General features: G+C 51.2%; 2 protein-coding genes and 1 long non-coding RNA gene across 3 annotated transcripts in view; 2 read left to right on the forward strand and 1 right to left on the reverse strand.

Annotated features, from left to right (window-relative positions):
* LOC308685258 (calcium-binding protein 2) overlaps positions 1–3,644 on the forward strand; it is a 12,937-nt gene extending 9,293 nt beyond the window's left edge. Inside the window, exons 7-8 of the mRNA XM_081356927.1 lie at positions 1,658–1,805; positions 2,036–3,644. Coding sequence (XP_081213053.1) covers positions 1,658–1,805; positions 2,036–2,064 — 177 coding nt within the window. The 3' untranslated portion in view covers positions 2,065–3,644. The remainder of the gene's footprint in view (positions 1–1,657; positions 1,806–2,035) is intronic.
* LOC308685270 overlaps positions 1–5,234 on the reverse strand; it is a 10,073-nt gene extending 4,839 nt beyond the window's left edge. The window contains exons 1-3 of the long non-coding RNA XR_014029443.1: positions 4,134–5,234; positions 3,952–4,017; positions 1,952–2,049 (exon numbers count right to left, since the gene is read on the reverse strand). This is a non-coding gene — a long non-coding RNA (uncharacterized lncRNA). The remainder of the gene's footprint in view (positions 1–1,951; positions 2,050–3,951; positions 4,018–4,133) is intronic.
* The window catches only part of rela (v-rel avian reticuloendotheliosis viral oncogene homolog A), a 42,930-nt gene continuing 25,233 nt past the window's right edge, over positions 4,804–22,500 (forward strand). The window contains exons 1-4 of the mRNA XM_081356914.1: positions 4,804–4,951; positions 20,959–20,997; positions 21,087–21,223; positions 21,669–21,814. Of these exons, the coding sequence (XP_081213040.1) occupies positions 4,945–4,951; positions 20,959–20,997; positions 21,087–21,223; positions 21,669–21,814 (329 nt within the window). The 5' untranslated portion in view covers positions 4,804–4,944. The remainder of the gene's footprint in view (positions 4,952–20,958; positions 20,998–21,086; positions 21,224–21,668; positions 21,815–22,500) is intronic.

Consider the following 22,500-nt stretch of genomic DNA (forward strand, 5'->3'; position numbering starts at 1 on the left):
GAGGGAGCCCGGTGAATCCGGTGGGACGAGGGAGCCTGTTGGAGCTGGTGGGACGAGGGAGCCTGGTGGATCCAGTGGGACGAGGGAGCCCGGTGGGACGAGGGAGCCTGGTGGAGCCGGTGGGACGAGGGAGCCTGGTGGATCCAGTGGGACGAGGGAGTCTGGTGGGATGAGGGAGCCTGGTGGATTCGGTGGGACGAGGGAGCCTGGTGGAGCCGGTGGGATGAAGGAGCCTGGTGGATCCGGTGGGACGAGGGAGCCCGGTGCAGCGGGTGGGACGAGGGAGCCCGGTGAATCCGGTGGGACGAGGGAGCCTGTTGGAGCCGGTGGGACGAGGGAGCCTGGTGGATCCAGTGGGACGAGGGAGCCCGGTGGGACGAGGGAGCCCGGTGGATCCGGTGGGACGAGGGAGCCTGGTGGAGCCGGTGGGACGAGGGAGCCTGGTGGAGCGGGTGGGATGAGGGAGTCTGGTGGAGCGGGTGGGATGAGGGAGTCTGGTGGAGCCGGTGGGACGAGGGAGCCTGGTGGATTCCGTGGGACGAGGGAGCCTGGTGGAGCCGGTGGGACGAGGGAGCCTGGTGGGACGAGGGAGCCCGATGGGACTAGGAAGCCCGATGGGACTAGGAAGCCTGGTGGAGCCTGATGGAGCCTGGTGGAGCCTGGTGGAGCCTGGTGGAGCGGGTGGGACAAGGGAGCCCGGTAGGAGGAGGGAGCCCGGTGGAGCCAGTGGGACGAGGGAGCCCAGTTTATTTTTTTATTTTTTTTATTTGTTTGTTTATTTAACAGGGACAATACACTAACAGATCCAAAATCTGTTTGGACGACGGGTGAATTCACCTGCGGCAAGTTTACTTTTCACCAACTCCATCTTCTTCTCCAGGCTAAAGGCGTGCACGCAGCAGTGTCAGGTCTGCCCCCGCCCCTCGTCATGATGCATGTTGCACGCAGCAGCCAGACTTTCTTTACGGTGAACAGCAGCGATGATTAATTAATGTTTTTTTGTTTTGTTTTGTTTTTCACTGAGCAGAAAAGATTAAGCCCGAGGTCCGACCCGACCCAAGTCATTTGCTTATATTTTCGACCCGAACCCGCGGGTCCCGTCGGGTTTGTCGGGCCGACCCGACCCGTTGAGAACTCTAATGCTACTACAGGAGTGGGAAAATCAGAGGTCTGGAAAGTTGTTTGTATTGTTAAAAGGCATGAACATTAATTGCCTTTGCCAAGACGGGTTGATTTGAATTCCCGTCTGCTGGTCATGATAATACGTGTATGAAAAAAAAAAAAAAATTATCGTCGGGCCGCGGGCCGGGTTCGGGCAGATAATTCATGATGATGTGTCGGGTTACATCAGGTCCGGGCTTTAAAAGCCACGGGCCGGGTCGGGTCGGGTTGTAATTTTCAGGCCCGCTGAGAACTCTACCCTCCATGAACATGATGTCATCAGAGATGGTGTGGTGGCTGGCACTAATAAACTATTTCACATGATTTTCCAGGTCTCTTCCTCCTTGAAACATGCAAATCATTACCCCATTGGGCAAGATCCCCATTGGTGCAATGTTAATGGATGCAATCTCCATTTTTATTTATTTAATGAAACTATTTAGTTTGATCATTGACTGAGTTCTATTTGAGGTAATTTTCCTCTTTCTGTGGTCAGTTTGACACTGATGGCGATGGGAAGATCTCTCTGGATGAGATGAAGGAGGCCGTGAAGAATCTGTTAGGAGAGAAACTCAAGAAAGGAGAACTGGAGGAGATCCTGAAGGAGCTGGACCTCAATGGAGACGGAACCGTGGATTTTGAGGGTGAGGAGATCAATGCCACTTTATACACACACACTCACATACTCACACACACTCTATCTCTCTCTCACACACACACACACACACACACACACACACTGACACACACACACACACACACACACTCACTCACTCACTCACTCACTCACTCTGTTGTTCTGTTGTTTTCTGACACACCTAATGCTGCTTGTCTGTAATGTTGAGACATCATTGGCTCCTCTGTGTTCTTCCAGAGTTTGTGATGATGCTGTCGGTGAGATAAAACACAACGCCGTCATTAACATCTTCCATCAGTGTTTGCAGCAGCGGATGATACGGGTTCAGACGCACACCAAGAACACAGACACATCGGGGATTTTAAAGGGGTCCTATTATGGCCTTTTATGAAGTCTTGGTTTTGTTTTTTTGGGTGCAAAAAAGCATTTATTTGATTTTTTTTTAAAACATATTTTACATAATTACAGCTCCTCTCTCCCTGGTCTGGTTGAACATGTCGTTTTCGATGAAGCCCCGCCTTCCAAAATACAAAATGTGCTGTGATTGGCATAATATTGGCCCCGCCCATTCATAACTGCGAGCTCTACTCAGATGTAAATATTAACAATGGCGTCAAACCATTTTGAGCCCGATTCAGACCCTGACAATGTTAACGAACAAGAGGATCGTGCAGAACAAATTTCACAGGACTTTCAGAGTGGTATGTTGTTGTTGTTTTTTTTCTGATAGATTATAGATAGGATGTTATCCACCTTTTAATCATATTTGTCAGAAAACTATGGTAATAAAAACAGTAATCGATCACAAAATCATGGTTCATTTTCCTAAGAGGCAGTGAGCATTCTTACAAAAGCTCCAGTAAACACTACATCAACACTGTAATGTTAGTAAGCAGGCGAGCGGAGGCAAAGCTTTTACAAGCTGTGATCCATAAACAAGAGATTTTCCAGACGAAATGGGAACGGCTCCGTCTTTCAGAAGCATTTGTGCGTATAGCTTGCATCGAACTCTGTCTGCTGTTCTCCGTAAAATGTGCAGTGCACAGACAAACGTTGAGGTTATAATGTTCAGGAACAGTGTTAAAAATACATTTTAACCACTCTCAGTTCGTCAGCCTTAGGACAAACGTTTTCCGGGGGAGAAACAGCGACAACACTCTTCATCTTCCCTAGCGCAGCTCAACCAGGCTCCGCCAACTGTTTCGCGTATTCCGTGGGCGGGGACTATTTAAATGAGTACCATTCTGACATCATAAGATCCGGGAAAATCCTTCTGTAGTCCAAACGAGCCGTTCGCTGTAGTTCTTGAATAGTGGATTCTGTTAAATAAAATACTTTCAGCTTTGTAACCTTGCAGATCTTTTTTATGCTCAAACAGCAACATTACAAAAGTGAAAAAGCATAATCGGACCCCTTTAAAAGTCTGATTTCCTGGCCTGAAAAATTCCTCAAATTCATAAAATCATAAAAGCTCATCATGGATATTTCTGTATTAAATACATTTCTCTGATTTTCCATATTTCATGGATAGATGTAGATCTTTATGAGTGCGTTGGTGACTGCCATCTGCACTAATAACTATAATTGTTTAAATCCATAAATTCTGATAATTAGAATTTAAATCCATAATCACTCCTTTTGATATTTTCTAAATGACTAAAGTTTCAACCAAACATAATGTAACGTTCTGCACTATGTAGATGACGGTAACTTTACAGTAATATATTGTATGTCTCTGAAGCAGATGTGTGTGTGTATAGATAATTTTATGCATAGACCTTTAAAAGTGTCAAAATATGTAACAAGTGTATTTTTTAAGTTTTGTTATTAAACAGTAAAAGTTTGGAAAAAACAAAAAACGTCTGAATTTATATTTATATAAACATTCTAAAAAACACATAAATCTATATTTTAAACGTCACTAAATCAGAATATCGTGCCTGTTCGTCTAACATTGTTTAAATGTTGCTACTTGTTTCAGAACGTTCAGAGAACATTCAAAAGTATCGTTCCATAATGTCTGAAGAATGATAGAATGTAATGTTCCCTCAACATTCACATGACCAAGAAACATTTTGGGGGGGGGGGGGGGGGGGGAATACTGGACGAACTGAACATTCAGTAATAAGAGTTCCAGAACATATTTTTGTTACCTGGGACTGTGTTGAAATTCAGATGATCAGATCATCATTTCTCAAATCCTTTGCCGGTTTCTATCTCTGATTGATTGATGTAGAAAGGTCACAGGCTCATTCAGAGATAAAAGGATGGCGTAACGGAAAGAGTCTTTAGGAGTGAATGCTACTAAAGCGGAAGGAAGCTCAAAGCTGTTTACCTGGAAACACAACAGTGACGCTTCATTCACAGCTGAGCTCACGTCACTGTAGAAATACAGTAGAAATGGAGGAGCGGACAAGTGTTTGCTGCTGTTTTCCAAGAAGAGCTTCTGCACATCCTACATGTAGTCCTCTATTTCAGGAACTGGAAGAGAACTCATCACTGATCATTATGATTAGCAAGTTAAAAGTGTAGTTTGTGACTTGTAAGTCTATGGTGATAGATAGATTATAATATTTAGTGCACATGTATTTTACTGTATGTACAGCAGGATTCAGTGGAGTTTCTGCGGCCTCTGCTGGTGATCATCTGAAGAATCACACACACACACACACACACACACAGACACCATTTTACTAACAGAAACTACTACCCAAACCAGTTTAATGTTGTCTGTCTGTTCAATTCTGGACACACATCCACCTGGTTTTACACATTTATTGTATTTATTTATTACACCGTTCTCTTTCTTTCAACATCTGCTGGGAGAATTAAAGAGCCACGTTTAAGATGCGCCGATTTAATTTTCTCATTACTATTATTATAAAGTGTTGAGTAGTTTCTTCTCTGTTATTCCTCAGTTGTGTTGGCGATGTAAACGCTTTTCATTTGTTTATTATTGTAGCGAGTTGAGTTTGTGTTGAGTCGTTTCTTCAGTGTTTTCTTCTGTTGTGTTGGCGATGTGAACGCGTCATCCGGGTATTTCCGCGCGCGAGCGGAAGGAGAGTGTCGTTGCGGTGTGTGTGTGTGTGTGTGTCGTGTATTCTTCAGCGCGGAACATCAGAACACGAACGAGTGACCCGAGCGACATGGACGGTAAGTCGAGTGTTATAACGTCGTGTTTATTCACCCGAACGGCAGAAACGGGTTGTTTATGTGTCCGGGCGGAGGGGAAACTCCCGAATCTGAAGTGTATCTCTCGGTTTCGGCGGAGAGAAACGGGCGATCGGTTCGGGAGTCTAACAGTGTGACGAGGATCCAACAACACACGAATGATCGCGACGCGTCAACGCGCGTCACATATGACTTTAAAGCTCTGTCGCATTACGGCCTATAGGTGTTTGTTTGTTTGTTTGTGTGCGCGCGCACTCTCTCTCTCTCTCTCTCTCTCTCTCGCTCTCTCTCTCTCTCTCTCTCTCTCTCACTCACACACACACACACACACACACACACACACACACACACACACAAGTGTGAGAACAGATATTTTCATAATGTCCTCACAGATACAGTGAAATGCGGAAAAGTATGGAAGCCGATTTTGGCCACATAAGAAAGAATCATGCTTAGGTTAATCATAATTATGACATAAAAAGTCGAAATGATGCTGTTTAATAATCGTGGTGACTGCAGGTCTGTGTGATGGAGAAGGGGTGGGTGTTTTTTATGGGTTAGTTAGTAAACATCATCACCTCCTTTCCTCATTAATAACATTACGTCACTGACCGCACAAATAATAGTGAAACTAATCCTGCTTTTACAGACGCTCTCAATCTCAGTGGCGCGCGCACACACCTCCTCAGGACAGGGGCGCGCACACACCTCCTCAGGACAGGGGCGCGCACACACCTCCTCAGGACAGGGGCGCGCACACACCTCCTCAGGGCAGGGGCGCGCACACACCTCCTCAGGACAGGGGCGCGCACACACCTCCTCAGGGCAGGGGCGCGCACACACCTCCTCAGGACAGGGGCGCGCACACACCTCCTCAGGGCAGGGGCGCGCACACACCTCCTCAGGACAGGGGCGCGCACACACCTCCTCAGGGCAGGGGCGCACACACCTCCTCAGGACAGGGGCGCGCACACACCTCCTCAGGGCAGGGGCGCGCACACACCTCCTCAGGACAGGGGCGCGCACACACCTCCTCAGGACAGGGGCGCGCACACACCTCCTCAGGACAGGGGCGCGCACACACCTCCTCAGGACAGGGGCGCGCACACACCTCCTCAGGGCAGGGGCGCGCACACACCTCCTCAGGACAGGCGCGCACACACCTCCTCAGGACAGGGGCGCACACACACCTCCTCAGGACAGGGGCGCGCACACACCTCCTCAGGACAGGGGCGCGCACACACCTCCTCAGGGCAGGGGCGCGCACACACCTCCTCAGGACAGGGGCGCGCACACACCTCCTCAGGACAGGGGCGCGCACACACCTCCTCAGGGCAGGGGCGCGCACACACCTCCTCAGGGCAGGGGCGCACACACCTCCTCAGGGCAGGGGCGCACACACACCTCCTCAGGGCAGGGGCGCGCACACACCTCCTCAGGGCAGGGGCGCGCACACACCTCCTCAGGACAGGGGCGCGCACACACCTCCTCAGGGCAGGGGCGCGCACACACCTCCTCAGGACAGGGGCGCGCACACACCTCCTCAGGGCAGGGGCGCGCACACACCTCCTCAGGGCAGGGGCGCGCACACACCTCCTCAGGACAGGGGCGCGCACACACCTCCTCAGGACAGGGGCGCGCACACACCTCCTCAGGGCAGGGGCGCGCACACACCTCCTCAGGACAGGGGCGCGCACACACCTCCTCAGGGCAGGGGCGCGCACACACCTCCTCAGGACAGGGGCGCGCACACACCTCCTCAGGGCAGGGGCGCGCACACACCTCCTCAGGACAGGGGCGCGCACACACCTCCTCAGGACAGGGGCGCGCACACACCTCCTCAGGACAGGGGCGCGCACACACCTCCTCAGGACAGGGGCGCGCACACACCTCCTCAGGGCAGGGGCGCGCACACACCTCCTCAGGACAGGCGCGCACACACCTCCTCAGGACAGGGGCGCACACACACCTCCTCAGGACAGGGGCGCGCACACACCTCCTCAGGACAGGGGCGCGCACACACCTCCTCAGGGCAGGGGCGCGCACACACCTCCTCAGGACAGGGGCGCGCACACACCTCCTCAGGGCAGGGGCGCGCACACACCTCCTCAGGACAGGGGCGCGCACACACCTCCTCAGGGCAGGGGCGCACACACCTCCTCAGGGCAGGGGCGCACACACACCTCCTCAGGGCAGGGGCGCGCACACACCTCCTCAGGGCAGGGGCGCGCACACACCTCCTCAGGACAGGGGCGCGCACACACCTCCTCAGGACAGGGGCGCGCACACACCTCCTCAGGACAGGGGCGCGCACACACCTCCTCAGGGCAGGGGCGCGCACACACCTCCTCAGGGCAGGGGCGCGCACACACCTCCTCAGGACAGGGGCGCGCACACACCTCCTCAGGACAGGGGCGCGCACACACCTCCTCAGGGCAGGGGCGCGCACACACCTCCTCAGGACAGGGGCGCGCACACACCTCCTCAGGGCAGGGGCGCGCACACACCTCCTCAGGACAGGGGCGCGCACACACCTCCTCAGGACAGGGGCGCGCACACACCTCCTCAGGGCAGGGGCGCGCACACACCTCCTCAGGACAGGGGCGCGCACACACCTCCTCAGGACAGGGGCGCGCACACACCTCCTCAGGACAGGGGCGCGCACACACCTCCTCAGGACAGGGGCGCGCACACACCTCCTCAGGACAGGGGCGCGCACACACCTCCTCAGGACAGGGGCGCGCACACACCTCCTCAGGGCAGGGGCGCGCACACACCTCCTCAGGGCAGGGGCGCGCACACACCTCCTCAGGACAGGGGCGCGCACACACCTCCTCAGGGCAGGGGCACGCACACACCTCCTCAGGGCAGGGGCGCACACACACCTCCTCAGGACAGGGGCGCTCACACACCTCCTCAGGGCAGGGACGCACACACACCTCCTCAGGACAGGGGCGCGCACACACCTCCTCAGGACAGGGGCGCGCACACACCTCCTCAGGGCAGGGGCGCGCACACACCTCCTCAGGGCAGGGGCGCGCACACACCTCCTCAGGACAGGGGCGCACACACACCTCCTCAGGGCAGGGGCGCGCACACACCTCCTCAGGACAGGGGCGCAGGGAGATAAATAGAAAACATTTATTTTTTAAATAAATCTCCTGTATGTAAAGCAGTACCCGTTTGTCTGTTGTGTCTTTATATATTTTAATGACTTCCTCACAATTAATTGGAATATCTGAAAAGATAAATGAAATTTATTATATCTTTAATAAATGAAAAGATGTTGATACAATTAGAATGCAGAACACATCAAACAAAAATAGGGAAATGATGATAATATTACTAAATATTATTTACAAGAGAATCAAGTAGGTAATTATGAGGAATTCATGTTTAGTTATGTTGATGTTATAAATGTTATGTAGCCTATGTATTCATTAAAGTGTTAGCTATCATGAAATCAGTAACACTTTACTATAAGGTTTCATTAGTTAAATTTGTTTACATGAACTAATAATGAACTGCACTTCTACACCATTTATTAATCTTAGTTAATATTAATTTCAGCATTTACTAAAACATTATTAAAATCAAAAGTTGTATTTGTTAACATTAGATAATGCACTGACTGTGACATAATTAAAAGTTGTATTATTATTAACTAAGATTAACAGATAGGCCTACTGTAGCCTAACTAATGTTTGCTCATGATTAGTTAATGTTAGTTAATATGAATAATAAACTAATGAACCTTATTGTAAAGTGTACTCTGAAATCAAAGATATAAATTCCTTACAGTTTAGAGCTGGACATTTCCTTTCACTAGATGTATAAGCTAATTACACTTGCTGTGGCCTGGATAAAAACTAATGACATTGTCCGACTCAGAATGCGGCTGAAATTGAGTTATACTTTTATGATTGTTAACCATAATAACTCGCATGCTGCCGCAACTTGTACAGTAGCATGGTAGGATAAATGCAACTTTTCCGTATTAGCTTTAACGTTACTGCTGCCCATGTAGTGTGAAGACTCGCGGCGAACTGCAAGGGAAACTCCGCCTACTTAAGAACGTACGTAGCAGCAACCATATAGCCTATATTTAATGTGTAAAGACCCAGTTTGAACACATTTAAAATGTTATAGGCCTACCAATTATATGCCTTGCAAAGTATTTAGCCTAGATTCTATTAAGTTTTTCTACTCACTATTGTACTGTACTGTTAGATGTACGTATATATATATATATATATATATATATATATATATATATATAATTTTTTTTTTTTTTTTATAGGGATGCACTAAAATTTAAATTCTGGGTCGAAACTAAACATTTTAGGATGCACAAAACCGAACATAAATTAATAATCAATTAATTAATCAAACGTATTTAATAATCAACCCTCAAATAGTTTTTGTATCAACTTTTTAATAACAAAATTAGCTTTTAGTTTTAGTTTTTAGTTCAGCTTGTTGGTGAAATATAAACATTTAAATGACAATTGTGGATGTTTTACACCAGAAACAAACACTGATGTACTATTTTATTTAATACTGTGAAGCTGCTTTGATACAATCTGTATTGTGAAAAGCGCTATATAAATAAAGTTGACTTGACTTGACTTGACAATAAACTGTAATAACTTGTTTTCATGACAGATTAATTCAAACATATATTAAATATTGTTGATCCAGAACGAGTGTCACACAGCTGACATATGTTTAACTGTTGTAGTTTATCCACATTTTGTCACGAAATACACGCTGAACACAGTCAAAACGTGCTGTCAGAGAAGCGCTTATTAAACGCCTGTTTCCTTCCAAAACCATTTAGCCCTGAAACCGAAAAAAGTTGTTTCTGCTGAAAATTTTCATTAGTTGAAATCTCAGTACATCCCTAATTTTAATTTATTGATTTATTTGTTTATTTATTTTAGAGTTTGAAAGCCCCTGCTCTATGGTATTTGCTCATTTACATATTTAAATAAAGCTGACTGTGTGTGTACAGGTTGTGATATATTTTTGTCAGATGTCATTATGATTTTATGACTGGGTCCTGTGATGAGGGCCTTCACAGACCCCTATACCGGCCCACAGAGACCCCTATACCGGCCCACAGAGACCCCTATACCGGCCCACAGAGACCCCTATACCGGCCCACAGAGACCCCTATACCGGCCCACAGAGACCCCTATACCGGCCCACAGAGACCCCTATACCGGCCCACAGAGACCCCTATACCGGCCCACAGAGACCCCTATACCGGCCCACAGAGACCCCTATACCGGCCCACAGAGACCCCTATACCGGCCCACAGAGACCCCTATACCGGCCCACAGAGACCCCTATACCGGCCCACAGAGACCCCTATACCGGCCCACAGAGACCCCTATACCGGCCCACAGAGACCCCTATACCGGCCCACAGAGACCCCTATACCGGCCCACAGAGACCCCTATACCGGCCCACAGAGACCCCTATACCGGCCCACAGAGACCCCTATACCGGCCCACAGAGACCCCTATACCGGCCCACAGAGACCCCTATACCACCCCACAGAGACCCCTATACCGGCCCACAGAGACCCCTATACCGGCCCACAGAGACCCCTATACCGGCCCACAGAGACCCCTATACCGGCCCACAGACCCCTATACCGGCCCACAGAGACCCCTATACCGGCCCACAGAGACCCCTATACCGGCCCACAGAGACCCCTATACCGGCCCACAGAGACCCCTATACCGGCCCACAGAGACCCCTATACCGGCCCACAGAGACCCCTATACCGGCCCACAGAGACCCCTATACCGGCCCACAGAGACCCCTATACCGGCCCACAGACCCCTATACCGGCCCACAGAGACCCCTATACCGGCCCACAGAGACCCCTATACCGGCCCACAGAGACCCCTATACCGGCCCACAGAGACCCCTATACCGGCCCACAGAGACCCCTATACCGGCCCACAGAGACCCCTATACCGGCCCACAGAGACCCCTATACCGGCCCACAGAGACCCCTATACCGGCCCACAGAGACCCCTATACCGGCCCACAGAGACCCCTATACCAGAGACCCCTATACCAGCCCACAGAGACCCCTATACCGGCCGACAGACCCCTATACCGGCCCACAGACCCCTATACCACCCCGCAGAGACCCCTATACCGGCCCACAGAGACCCCTATACCGGCCCACAGAGACCCCTATACCGGCCCACAGAGACCCCTATACCGGCCCACAGAGACCCCTATACCGGCCCACAGAGACCCCTATACCGGCCCACAGAGACCCCTATACCAGAGACCCCTATACCACCCCACAGAGACCCCTATACCGGCCCACAGAGACCCCTATACCGGCCCACAGAGACCCCTATACCGGCCCACAGAGACCCCTATACCGGCCCACAGAGACCCCTATACCGGCCCACAGAGACCCCTATACCGGCCCACAGAGACCCCTATACCGGCCCACAGAGACCCCTATACCGGCCCACAGAGACCCCTATACCGGCCCACAGAGACCCCTATACCGGCCCACAGAGACCCCTATACCGGCCCACAGAGACCCCTATACCGGCCCACAGAGACCCCTATACCGGCCCACAGAGACCCCTATACTATACCGGCCCACAGACCCCTATACCGGCCCACAGAGACCCCTATACCGGCCCACAGAGACCCCTATACTATACCGGCCCACAGACCCCTATACCGGCCCACAGAGACCCCTATACCGGCCCACAGACCCCTATACCACCCCACAGAGACCCCTATACCACCCCACAGAGACCCCTATACCGGCCCACAGAGACCCCTATACCGGCCCACAGAGACCCCTATACTATACCGGCCCACAGACCCCTATACCGGCCCACAGAGACCCCTATACCGGCCCACAGAGACCCCTATACCGGCCCACAGACCCCTATACCACCCCACAGAGACCCCTATACCGGCCCACAGAGACCCCTATACCGGCCCACAGAGACCCCTATAACGGCCCACAGAGACCCCTATACCGGCCCACAGAGACCCCTATAACGGCCCACAGAGACCCCTATACCGGCCCACAGAGACCCCTATACCGGCCCACAGAGACCCCTATACCGGCCCACAGAGACCCCTATACCGGCCCACAGACCCCTATACCAACCCACAGAGACCCCTATACCACCCCACAGAGACCCCTATAACGGCCCACAGAGACCCCTATACCGGCCCACAGAGACCCCTATACCGGCCCACAGAGACCCCTATACCGGCCCACAGAGACCCCTATACCGGCCCACAGAGACCCCTATACTATACCGGCCCACAGACCCCTATACCGGCCCACAGAGACCCCTATACCGGCCCACAGAGACCCCTATACTATACCGGCCCACAGAGCCCTATACTGGCCCACAGAGACCCCTATACCGGCCCACAGAGACCCCTATACCGGCCCACAGACCCCTATACCGGCCCACAGAGACCCCTATACCGGCCCACAGAGACCCCTATACCGGCCCACAGAGACCCCTATACCGGCCCACAGAGACCCCTATACCGGCCCACAGAGACCCCTATACCGGCCCACAGAGACCCCTATACCGGCCCACAGAGACCCCTATACCGGCCCACAGAGACCCCTATACCGGCCCACAGAGACCCCTATACCGGCCCACAGAGACCCCTATACCGGCCCACAGAGACCCCTATACTATACCGGCCCACAGACCCCTATACCGGCCCACAGAGACCCCTATACCGGCCCACAGAGACCCCTATACTATACCGGCCCACAGACCCCTATACCGGCCCACAGAGACCCCTATACCGGCCCACAGAGACCCCTATACCGGCCCACAGACCCCTATACCACCCCACAGAGACCCCTATACCACCCCACAGAGACCCCTATACCGGCCCACAGAGACCCCTATACCGGCCCACAGAGACCCCTATACTATACCGGCCCACAGACCCCTATACCGGCCCACAGAGACCCCTATACCGGCCCACAGAGACCCCTATACCGGCCCACAGACCCCTATACCACCCCACAGAGACCCCTATACCACCCCACAGAGACCCCTATACCGGCCCACAGAGACCCCTATACCGGCCCACAGAGACCCCTATAACGGCCCACAGAGACCCCTATACCGGCCCACAGAGACCCCTATACCACCCCACAGAGACCCCTATAACGGCCCACAGAGACCCCTATAACGGCCCACAGAGACCCCTATACCGGCCCACAGAGACCCCTATACCGGCCCACAGAGACCCCTATACCGCCCCACAGAGACCCCTATACCGGCTCACAGACCCCTATACCACCCCACAGAGACCCCTATACCACCCCACAGAGACCCCTATACCGGCCCACAGAGACCCCTATAACGGCCCACAGAGACCCCTATACCGGCCCACAGAGACCCCTATACCGGCCCACAGAGACCCCTATACCACCCCACAGAGACCCCTATACCGGCCCACAGAGACCCCTATACCGGCCCACAGAGACCCCTATAACGGCCCACAGAGACCCCTATACCGGCCCACAGAGACCCCTATACCGGCCCACAGAGACCCCTATACCGCCCCACAGAGACCCCTATACCGGCTCACAGACCCCTATACCACCCCACAGAGACCCCTATACCACCCCACAGAGACCCCTATACCGGCCCACAGAGACCCCTATAACGGCCCACAGAGACCCCTATACCGGCCCACAGAGACCCCTATACCGGCCCACAGAGACCCCTATACCGGCCCACAGAGACCCCTATACCGGCCCACAGAGACCCCTATACCGGCCCACAGAGACCCCTATAACGGCCCACAGAGACCCCTATACCGGCCCACAGAGACCCCTATACCGGCCCACAGAGACCCCTATACCGGCTCACAGAGACCCCTATACCACCCCACAGAGACCCCTATACCGGCCCACAGAGACCCCTATAACGGCCCACAGAGACCCCTATACCGGCCCACAGAGACCCCTATACCGGCCCACAGAGACCCCTATACCGGCCCACAGAGACCCCTATACCGGCCCACAGAGACCCCTATACCGGCCCACAGAGACCCCTATACCGGCCCACAGAGACCCCTATACCGGCCCACAGAGACCCCTATACCGGCCCACAGAGACCCCTATACCGGCCCACAGACCCCTATACCACCCCACAGAGACCCCTATACCGGCCCACAGAGACCCCTATACCGGCCCACAGAGACCCCTATACCGGCCCACAGAGACCCCTATACCGGCCCACAGAGACCCCTATACCACCCCACAGAGACCCCTATACCGGCCCACAGAGACCCCTATAACGGCCCACAGAGACCCCTATACCGGCCCACAGAGACCCCTATACCGGCCCACAGAGACCCCTATACCGGCCCACAGAGACCCCTATACCGGCCCACAGAGACCCCTATACTGGCTCACAGTATTGCAGATACTTGCATTATGTGAATATAAATATCAATATCTGCTAATAATGGTTTGGTAAGATGATATTTAATGATTAGTTTTATGATCAAAGCTCTGTATTTGTAAACATATCTTCAAATCTTCCTCAAAAGCCCGATGATCATATTTGATACTCATGATTTTTATAATAAATGTTGTCTGGATAATCAAGTAAACCTGCTTCAGTCCAGCTGAAATATTACTAACCATATCAAAGTTATTCTTGCGTTTCCTTGATAAAATCAGAGCAGATTTGACACAGAAAGACTCGTGACGCTCGAGCTGAAGGAGGACGCTTGTACAATTACACTAAAAGACTTTTACTTGATAAACGAGTCTGAACTCTCGCTCAGACACAGAAGCACTGGAGGAGATTAGTGGAGTTTTGATCGTGTTGATCATTCAGAAGTTCATCAAATATGAGACAGCTTTATTAACACTGGTGTCTCCCATTATTTTTGTCCCTGTTTACACCCCATATTAACAGCCGTTTTGCTGATTCATTTGAGACGTAGGCCTAACTGCTAAACACAGGCGTCCAAAACCTGTCGAGATTCATAAACACCAACTGATTCATATGTTGCTTGAAAAAAAAAGTGTTTTATCGGAAAACACAGCTACTTTTGAACTGCCGAAAGATGCTTTTCCCACCATAATGATCATGTGGTTCTGGAACCTTGACCCGCTGTCAGGAACACACTCATTTTCTATCATAATAACCATAAAAGGTGCAGATGCAGTGATGAACCAGGGCGACATGCGCCTTCCTGTTTACATGGGTTATGACTAGTTGTAACGTGTGTGTGTGTTCCCACTGCTGTCCTGAATCAATGCCTGATGTTTTTGTTTCACTTGTTTAAACGTGACGTTGCAGAAGTAAAGTGTGTATATTGTGCAGCTCTATTATGAGTGCTGTTTCATGTTGATTTTAAATGCACTGTCATGGCAGACTGTTTGCTCTTCAGCTTCCAGACGGGTTAGTCATCATCATCAGCACAACACACACTCCAGGTTTAAGTAGGTCATGGAGTGTTTACTGCCTCCCGCACTTTCTGGATATTACTCTTTCATTATCCTCTTCTTTAGTGTCATATGTTATGAATCTCAGAATAACACACTGTAATACTGGGGTCTCATTTATAAAACTGTGCGTATGATTCTTACTAAAAGTGTACGTGCGCCAAAAGCCAAAACTGGGGTACGGCAAATAATATTCAGACGTATAAAACCGTGTGAACGCCAGAACCTACGCAAATATCATCTAAATTGGATTAGACGTGACATATCTAAATTAGGTATGATTCACTTATCTACACAGTGTGAGATAAAGCTGATGAGATCATGTGCACGCTGGCTCTTTCTGAAGAAGACGGACAGAAATATGACAAAGTTAAAGAAGCGTTCAAGAAGCACTTCGTATGTAAACACAACATGATCTACGAGAGGGCTAAGTTCAACAAGAGGAGCCAAGAGCCGGGCGAATCAGCTGAAGTGTTCATTGCTGCAGTCCATAAACTAGCAGAAGATCAGCAGTCTGGAGTCCTTCAAGAGGGAATGATACGAGACAGACTGGTAGTTGGCCTTCGAGATCATGGATGGTCAGAGAGATTACAGCTGGACCCCGAGCTCACACTCATTAAAGCCGTCACAAAGATAAGACAAAGTGAAGAAATAAAAAAAGCAGCAGACGATCTTAAGACAATCAAGCGGTGACTCAAATGAGGTAAACATGGACATGTTAAAATACAATACAATAAAGCCAAGATCTGCACAAAAAGGACCGCAAAGACGACCAGAATGAGAACACACAGCAGGAAGCCAGCGAGGGATGTGGCAGATGTGGAGAGCCACAAGCAGCCGTCCAGCGAGCCAGGCCACGTCGCTGCCGTCTGCACAACACAGACAACTCTGGAGGAAGTATATCATCGTGATGAGACGGAGAGCACAGACACTGTGTTCCTGGCAGCTGAGAAGTCTGAGAATTCCACTGATGTCTGGCAAAAAAACGACACAGGAACAGTCATCCTGATTGTCATCAGAGAAGAGTGATAAAACACCCAGTGTGAGAGACATATTCTTTAGCACTGGCTAACCTGTCAGACGCAGCCGTGTTCTCTGAGTCGGATGCTACTGCTGGATTCTGGCAGATTCCTTTGCATAAAGATTGGGTCCCGCTCACTGCCTTCATCACGCCTTATGGAAGAGACTGTTTTAACCGCCTTGCGTTTGGCATTTCCTGAACACTTCCAGAAACGTCTGACACAACTGCTGGAGGACACACTGTGCCAGATGACCTCCTGGTGTTGAACATGATGCAAGACTTATCAAGGTCCTGAACCGCCTGGAACTAACTAACCCGCAGCTGAAGTGTCTGGTGTGGGGGAGTGCACAACTGGACCTCTTAGAGACCCGCAGCTGAAGCGTCTGGTGTGGGGGAGTCCACAACTGGACCTCTCAGAGACCCGCAGCTGAAGCGTCTGGTGTGGGGGAGTCCACAACTGGACCTCTCAGAGACCCGCAGCTGAAGCGTCTGGTGTGGGGGAGTGCACAACTGGACCTCTCAGAGACCCGCAGCTGAAGCGTCTGGTGTGGGGGAGTCCACAACTGGACCTCTCAGAGACCCGCAGCTGAAGCGTCTGGTGTGGGGGAGTGCACAACTGGACCTCTCAGAGACCCGCAGCTGAAGCGTCTGGTGTGGGGGAGTGCACAACTGGACCTCTCAGAGACCCGCAGCTGAAGCGTCTGGTGTGGGGGAGTCCACAACTGGACCTCTCAGAGACCCGCAGCTGAAGCGTCTGGTGTGGGGGAGTGCACAACTGGACCTCTCAGAGACCCGCAGCTGAAGCGTCTGGTGTGGGGGAGTCCACAGCTGGACCTCTCAGAGACCCGCAGCTGAAGCGTCTGGTGTGGGGGAGTGCACAACTGGACCTCTCAGAGACCCGCAGCTGAAGCGTCTGGTGTGGGGGAGTCCACAACTGGACCTCTCAGAGACCCGCAGCTGAAGCGTCTGGTGTGGGGGAGTGCACAACTGGACCTCTCAGAGACCCGCAGCTGAAGCGTCTGGTGTGGGGGAGTGCACAACTGGACCTCTCAGAGACCCGCAGCTGAAGCGTCTGGTGTGGGGGAGTCCACAACTGGACCTCTCAGAGACCCGCAGCTGAAGCGTCTGGTGTGGGGGAGTGCACAACTGGACCTCTCAGAGACCCGCAGCTGAAGCGTCTGGTGTGGGGGAGTCCACAGCTGGACCTCTCAGAGACCCGCAGCTGAAGCGTCTGGTGTGGGGGAGTGCACAACTGGACCTCTCAGAGACCCGCAGCTGAAGCGTCTGGTGTGGGGGAGTCCACAACTGGACCTCTCAGAGACCCGCAGCTGAAGCGTCTGGTGTGGGGGAGTGCACAACTGGACCTCTCAGAGACCCGCAGCTGAAGCGTCTGGTGTGGGGGAGTCCACAACTGGACCTCTCAGAGACCCGCAGCTGAAGCGTCTGGTGTGGGGGAGTGCACAACTGGACCTCTCAGAGACCCGCAGCTGAAGCGTCTGGTGTGGGGGAGTCCACAACTGGACCTCTCAGAGACCCGCAGCTGAAGGGTCTGGTGTGGGGGAGTGCACAACTGGACCTCTCAGAGACCCGCAGCTGAAGCGTCTGGTGTGGGGGAGTCCACAACTGGACCTCTCAGAGACCCGCAGCTGAAGCGTCTGGTGTGGGGGAGTGCACAGCTGGACCTCTCAGAGACCCGCAGCTGAAGCGTCTGGTGTGGGGGAGTCCACAGCTGGACCTCTCAGAGACCCGCAGCTGAAGCGTCTGGTGTGGGGGAGTGCACAACTGGACCTCTCAGAGACCCGCAGCTGAAGCGTCTGGTGTGGGGGAGTGCACAACTGGACCTCTCAGAGACCCGCAGCTGAAGCGTCTGGTGTGGGGGAGTGCACAACTGGACCTCTCAGAGACCCGCAGCTGAAGCGTCTGGTGTGGGGGAGTGCACAACTGGACCTCTCAGAGACCCGCAGCTGAAGCGTCTGGTGTGGGGGAGTCCACAGCTGGACCTCTCAGAGACCCGCAGCTGAAGCGTCTGGTGTGGGGGAGTCCACAGCTGGACCTCTCAGAGACCCGCAACTGAAGCGTCTGGTGTGGGGGAGTCCACAACTGGACCTCTCAGAGACCCGCAGCTGAAGCGTCTGGTGTGGGGGAGTGCACAACTGGACCTCTCAGAGACCCGCAGCTGAAGCGTCTGGTGTGGGGGAGTGCACAACTGGACCTCTCAGAGACCCGCAGCTGAAGCGTCTGGTGTGGGGGAGTCCACAGCTGGACCTCTCAGAGACCCGCAGCTGAAGCGTCTGGTGTGGGGGAGTCCACAGCTGGACCTCTCAGAGACCCGCAGCTGAAGCGTCTGGTGTGGGGGAGTCCACAACTGGACCTCTCAGAGACCCGCAGCTGAAGCGTCTGGTGTGGGGGAGTGCACAACTGGACCTCTCAGAGACCCGCAGCTGAAGCGTCTGGTGTGGGGGAGTCCACAACTGGACCTCTCAGAGACCCGCAGCTGAAGCGTCTGGTGTGGGGGAGTCCACAACTGGACCTCTCAGAGACCCGCAGCTGAAGCGTCTGGTGTGGGGGAGTGCACAACTGGACCTCTCAGAGACCCGCAGCTGAAGCGTCTGGTGTGGGGGAGTCCACAACTGGACCTCTCAGAGACCCGCAGCTGAAGCGTCTGGTGTGGGGGAGTCCACAACTGGACCTCTCAGAGACCCGCAGCTGAAGCGTCTGGTGTGGGGGAGTCCGAAGAGCTGAAGCGGCAGTATTAGCACAGATCTGCCGTTTCTCTGGGTACTCCACTGTTTAATGAAACCATTATTACATTATTACTTTTTGTTTGTATTGTTCTCCTGAGCATGATTTGTATATTTGTATCTGTGTATGCTTTTATACTTTTATGTGTAGTTTTACTCTTTAATGCACTTTTACTGTCGCAGTTATTGATTAATCGTGGTTATTCGATCTAATCACAGTCATTTGAGATAGCCGCAATAATTGTGAAGTTTAAATCACGTTTTGCCATCTAAATTATATTTTACTCGTATAATATTATATCATAAATAACCTAAATGTTAATGACTGTTAACATTTCTATTGGTCACTGAATCATTTATTCAAGAGATTCATTCAAAAATGCTGATTCATTCAGTAATGAATCAGGTGAAGTCTTTATGAGTGAGTCATTGAATCATTCACTCAAACTGATTTCTTTTAATTAAACATCAAAACAGCAAAATAGTAGCCTAGAAATCAAGACACACCCTAGCGGCAACAAAATGTATTTTGCAGCCAGGGTTGTCTAGCAACTCTCCATTGACTTTCGTGCTGGAAAAACCTAAATTGGGTCAGGCCAATCACATCGTGTATAGAGTAGGCGGGGCGGGCTTAACATTAATGACGACAGAGTTGCGACGGTTTCCTGCTAACTGTTACTTGAAAACAAAGAAAAGTTGCTGCTGGAGAACGGTCTTTCGAATCGGCTTTGGCCGCGACTCTGGAGGACTTGGAGTTAAGTTCTTCTTTGAGAAAAGAGCAAAGAACGGCACTGAAGTCATTCTTAAAAAAAGGAAGATGTGTTCGTAGTTTTGCCGGCCAGATTCAAAAGTTGAATCTATCAACTAACGTTAGCTCGGCTGTTGGGAAAACGCTCTGGTTGGTTGAAGCGCTGTCCTATTGCGTGCAGAGTGAATTTGAAAGACAGCCGTTTATCCCGGCCCTCGGATTGAGCCGTGACTATGGTGAGTTGCCAGACCAAACATCTTGATGTAGGTCTGGCTTGCCAGGCTAGCAAAATATTTCTTCAGTGAACCTGCGATAATAATGATGAAAAAGTTAAAAAATAATCAAATTAATGCGCATTTGACACGTTCTACTGACTTTTTTTTTTTTTTTTTTTAGAGTGCAGGTTATATTTCACCTCAAAATCTAAATAAAGAAATTATATTTTGCTTACAGAAATTGAAGCCCATTTGCCTGTTTTTAGGATCATTAGGGTTGTTGTTTTTTTGCATTAATGTACATTATTTGAATGACAGTGAAGCCCCGCCCCTTCACAGAACCCTATGGTCACATTGGCCTATCAGAGCTCTTCTCCACAGTCTCAGGCTGAAAGTGGTTTTCAGACACACACTCTTATGTGTGAATCCAAAATGATTCTTGCATGAAGATCAGAAAAACTAACGAGCTGCTTTTCATTATGAAATGATGTGTGTGTGTGTGTGTGTGAGTGAGTGTGTGTGTGTGTGTGTGTGTGAGAGTGAGTTTGTGTGTGTGTGTTATAAACAGTGTTTTCCAGCTGCTGATTTTAATTAATTCATGACTATATCAAAGCGATTCACATTACAATAAGCCGATTGGAAGCAGTTTCGTCGTTTTGTCTCGTTCAGGCGTGTTTGACTCGTATGACAACTCTCTCAAGATCTTTTTTGTTGTATAAACTGCTTTGTGTCTCTAATCTTTCACTGGTTCTTCCAGGACTGTTTCACCAGTGGGGAGCGTCCCCGGTGTCCCAAGGTAGGAAGCGTGTGTGTGTGTGTGTCATTAGTGTTGGCTGTAGATTAGACGAGTCATTCATCATCCGTTTCTGTGGTGTTTTCCTGAAGGGCCTCCGTATGTGGAGGTGATCGAGCAGCCGAAAGCTCGAGGAATGCGCTTCCGCTATAAGTGTGAGGGCCGATCCGCCGGGAGCATCCCGGGAGAGAAGAGCAACGACACCACCAAAACACACCCCGCCATCAAGGTGAGTGAGATCAGTGTTTCATGCTGCAGTACTGATGCTTCATCTTTCATTGTATTTAAAAAAATTTATGTGATCAATAAATTAAATTAGAATAATAAGACACTATAGGGCTGTTACCAATCAAATTAAATCATTTACACTGAATAATTACAATCACATTAAATAATGTTATGAGAATGTTTTAAATACAAATATGAAATGTTGGAAAGAATGATGCTTTTTAAACAGGAAACTAAACCACCAGTAGGTGGCGGCAGGGGACCGTCTAAATGAGTCATTGAGTCATTCATTCAAACGATTCGTTCAAACTGCTGACTCGTTCAGGAATGAGGCAGTTGTTTATGAATGAGTCATTGAATCTTTGACTCAACCGATTTGTTCAAACGGCTGATTCGTTCAGGAATGAGGCAGCGATCGTCACATGACTGTACGGCTCTTTCCGTAGGTTCACAACTACAGCGGGCCGCTGAGAGTGCGGATCTCCTTGGTAACCAAGAACCAGCCGCACAAGCCACACCCACACGAGCTGGTGGGAAAAGACTGCAAACACGGGTATTATGAGGCCGATTTACAGGAGCGGCGGATACACAGGTGTGTGTGAGTGTGTGTGTGAGTGAGTGAGAGAGTGAGAGAGTGAGAGAGTGAGAGAGTGAGAGAGTGAGTGAGTGAGTGAGAGAGTGAGAGTGAGAGTGCGCGAGTGAGAGTGAGAGTGCGCGAGTGAGTGCGCGAGTGAGTGAGTGAGTGAGTGAGTGAGTGAGTGAGTGAGTGAGTGAGTGAGTGAGTGAGAGTGAGAGAGTGAGTGAGTGCGCGAGTGAGTGAGTGAGTGAGTGAGTGAGAGAGAGAGAGAGAGTGAGCGAGTGAGTGCGCGAGTGAGTGCGCGAGTGAGTGAGTGAGTGAGAGAGAGAGAGTGAGAGTGCGCGAGTGAGTGCGCGAGTGAGTGCGCGAGTGAGTGAGTGAGTGAGTGAGTGAGTGAGTGAGTGAGTGAGTGAGTGAGTGAGTGAGTGAGTGAGTGAGTGAGTGAGTGAGTGAGTGAGTGAGAGAGAGAGAGAGTGAGAGAGAGAGAGAGTGAGAGTGCGTGAGTGTGAGTGAGTGAGTGAGTGAGTGAGTGAGTGAGTGAGTGAGTGAGTGAATGGGTGCTTCTCATTTCTTATTTGTGTATCCTCGTTTCCTTTCCTCGCTTCCTTTCCTCGCGTCTCAGCTCCACCCCCTGTAGGATGCGAGGGAAGGCTGCAAGGAAAAGACGCGAGGACAGAGGGATCGAATGAAAGCTTTTTTTT

The sequence above is a fragment of the Scardinius erythrophthalmus genome, assembly GCF_964197995.2.
Source record: "Scardinius erythrophthalmus genome assembly, chromosome: 2".
Taxonomy (NCBI): Eukaryota; Metazoa; Chordata; class Actinopteri; order Cypriniformes; family Leuciscidae; genus Scardinius; species Scardinius erythrophthalmus.